This window comes from Plasmodium reichenowi, chromosome 3, assembly GCF_001601855.1.
Source record: "Plasmodium reichenowi strain SY57 chromosome 3, whole genome shotgun sequence".
NCBI lineage: Eukaryota > Apicomplexa > Aconoidasida > Haemosporida > Plasmodiidae > Plasmodium > Plasmodium reichenowi.
The window spans coordinates 537,731-539,676 of record NC_033648.1 but is presented as its reverse complement, the minus strand read 5'-3'; the positions used below and the strand labels follow the sequence as shown (position 1 = coordinate 539,676).

Here is a 1,946-nt window from a genome sequence, read left to right as displayed (position 1 = left end):
AAAAAAAAAATATAAACATATAAACATATATATAAATGTTTATATGTTTATATTTTATATGTTAATATGATTATATGTTAATATGATTATATGTTTATATGATTATATGTTAATATGATTATAATTATGTGCATATCTTAAAAAAAAAAAAAAATCTTTTGAACTTTCATATGATACATAAACGTGCGAAATATATATGAAATTATTAAAAGCCTCTAATGCGGGCAAAAAAGAAAAAAAAAATATATATAATAAACCAATAAAGTATTATAAAAAGATAATATGTGTATATATGTAAATACTTATTTATACAAATATATATTTATTTATTAATATGTTTCTCATATGTAAGTACAATTTGGATTAAAAAAAAAAAATAAAATAAAATAAAATAAAAAAATAAAATAAAATAAAATAAAAAAATAAAATAAAATAAAATAAAATAAAAAAATAAAAAAAAATAAACAAACAAACAAACAAGCAAGCAAGCAAACAAAGTCGTTATTTCTTTTAATACAAAAAGGGGAGAAAGCATATCAAAAATAGTTACACATAAGTACAAAAATATATATGCAATATATATAAATATATATAATATATATATATATATATATATTATTATTTATTATTTCATACTTTTACACTTTTGTTAATAAAAGATCTCATCTTCATTGGAGTTATTACATTATGCTCTCGAAACATATTACTTAAACCTTTTTAAAACAAGAATGAAAAAAAAAAAAAAAAAAAAAAAAAAGAATTAAAATATAAATTATTTATCTACACAAATATTAAATATATATTATATATATAAAAATGTACATATATATAAAAATATACATATATACAAAAATATACATATATACAAAAATATACATATATATAAATATATATATATTATAATATAATACCTTTTATTTTAATTTCTTTTTATAGTACTTACCCATAGACATACATAAGCATATACACAAAAAAATATATATATACATATTTATATAACAAAAAAACAAAATAAATAAAGTAAAAACAAAAAAACTTTATAAATATACAAATATTTATATTTTCATATGATTACATTGTTAACATGTAAATAAAATTGTTACAATAAGAAAGAAGAAGAAAAAAAAAAAAAAAAAAAAAAAAAAAAGAAATTTATTTTATTAATTTGTTTTTTTTTTTTTTTCTTAAATGTGTTTGTATTAATTAAATAATTATGTATGGCATATATACGTGTAATAAGTTTTATTAATACATATATATATATATATATATATATATATATATATATATAATATGTATATAATATATTATATATATATATGATATTTTAATTTTTTTTCTTTTAATAAATTCTAGTAAATATTTAACCAAAAGCACATATATGCAAAGATTAATTCCCAGATTTATCAATTCTTTATATTTTTAAAATTATATATCAACACAATATGAATAACCAATGTTAAATATATATATATATATTATATTTTTTTTTTTTTCTAACTTTTCAAAAAAAAAAATTGAACCTTTTTAAAATCCTCCATTAGGGTATATGCAAATATAATTGTTTTTTTATTATTTTTTTTGTTTTTTATAAAATAAAATAATTATGTTATAAAAATCTCTATCCAATAAATAGGATAAATTGTAAAGGATAGGAAAAATGAGAAAAATGAAGAATAAAAAAAAAAATAAATATGTACATATATTTATTTTTTATATGTATTATTTATTCATTTCATAGGAGTGTGGGAAAAAATAATTGTATACATACATATATACCTACCCTTTCAATAGTTTTATTAACAGTTTGTTTGTTTAGTCGTTTTTTTTTTTTTTTTTTTTTTTTTTTTTTTTTTTTTTTTTTTTTTTTTTTTTTTTTTTAATTTTTTTTAATTTAATATTTTTTTATTTTTTTTTTCTTTTTTTTTTTTTTGGTTTTATAATTT

General features: G+C 13.6%; 1 protein-coding gene across 1 annotated transcript in view; it reads right to left on the bottom strand.

The window, feature by feature from the left end:
* PRSY57_0315600 (inorganic pyrophosphatase, putative) overlaps window positions 1-989 on the bottom strand; it is a gene marked incomplete at both ends in the record, with an annotated part of 4,050 nt that extends 3,061 nt beyond the window's left edge. Inside the window, 2 exons of the mRNA XM_020114470.1 lie at window positions 637-713; window positions 944-989. Of these exons, the coding sequence (XP_019970836.1) occupies window positions 637-713; window positions 944-989 (123 nt within the window). The remainder of the gene's footprint in view (window positions 1-636; window positions 714-943) is intronic.
* Window positions 990-1,946: the final 957 nt, after the last annotated feature.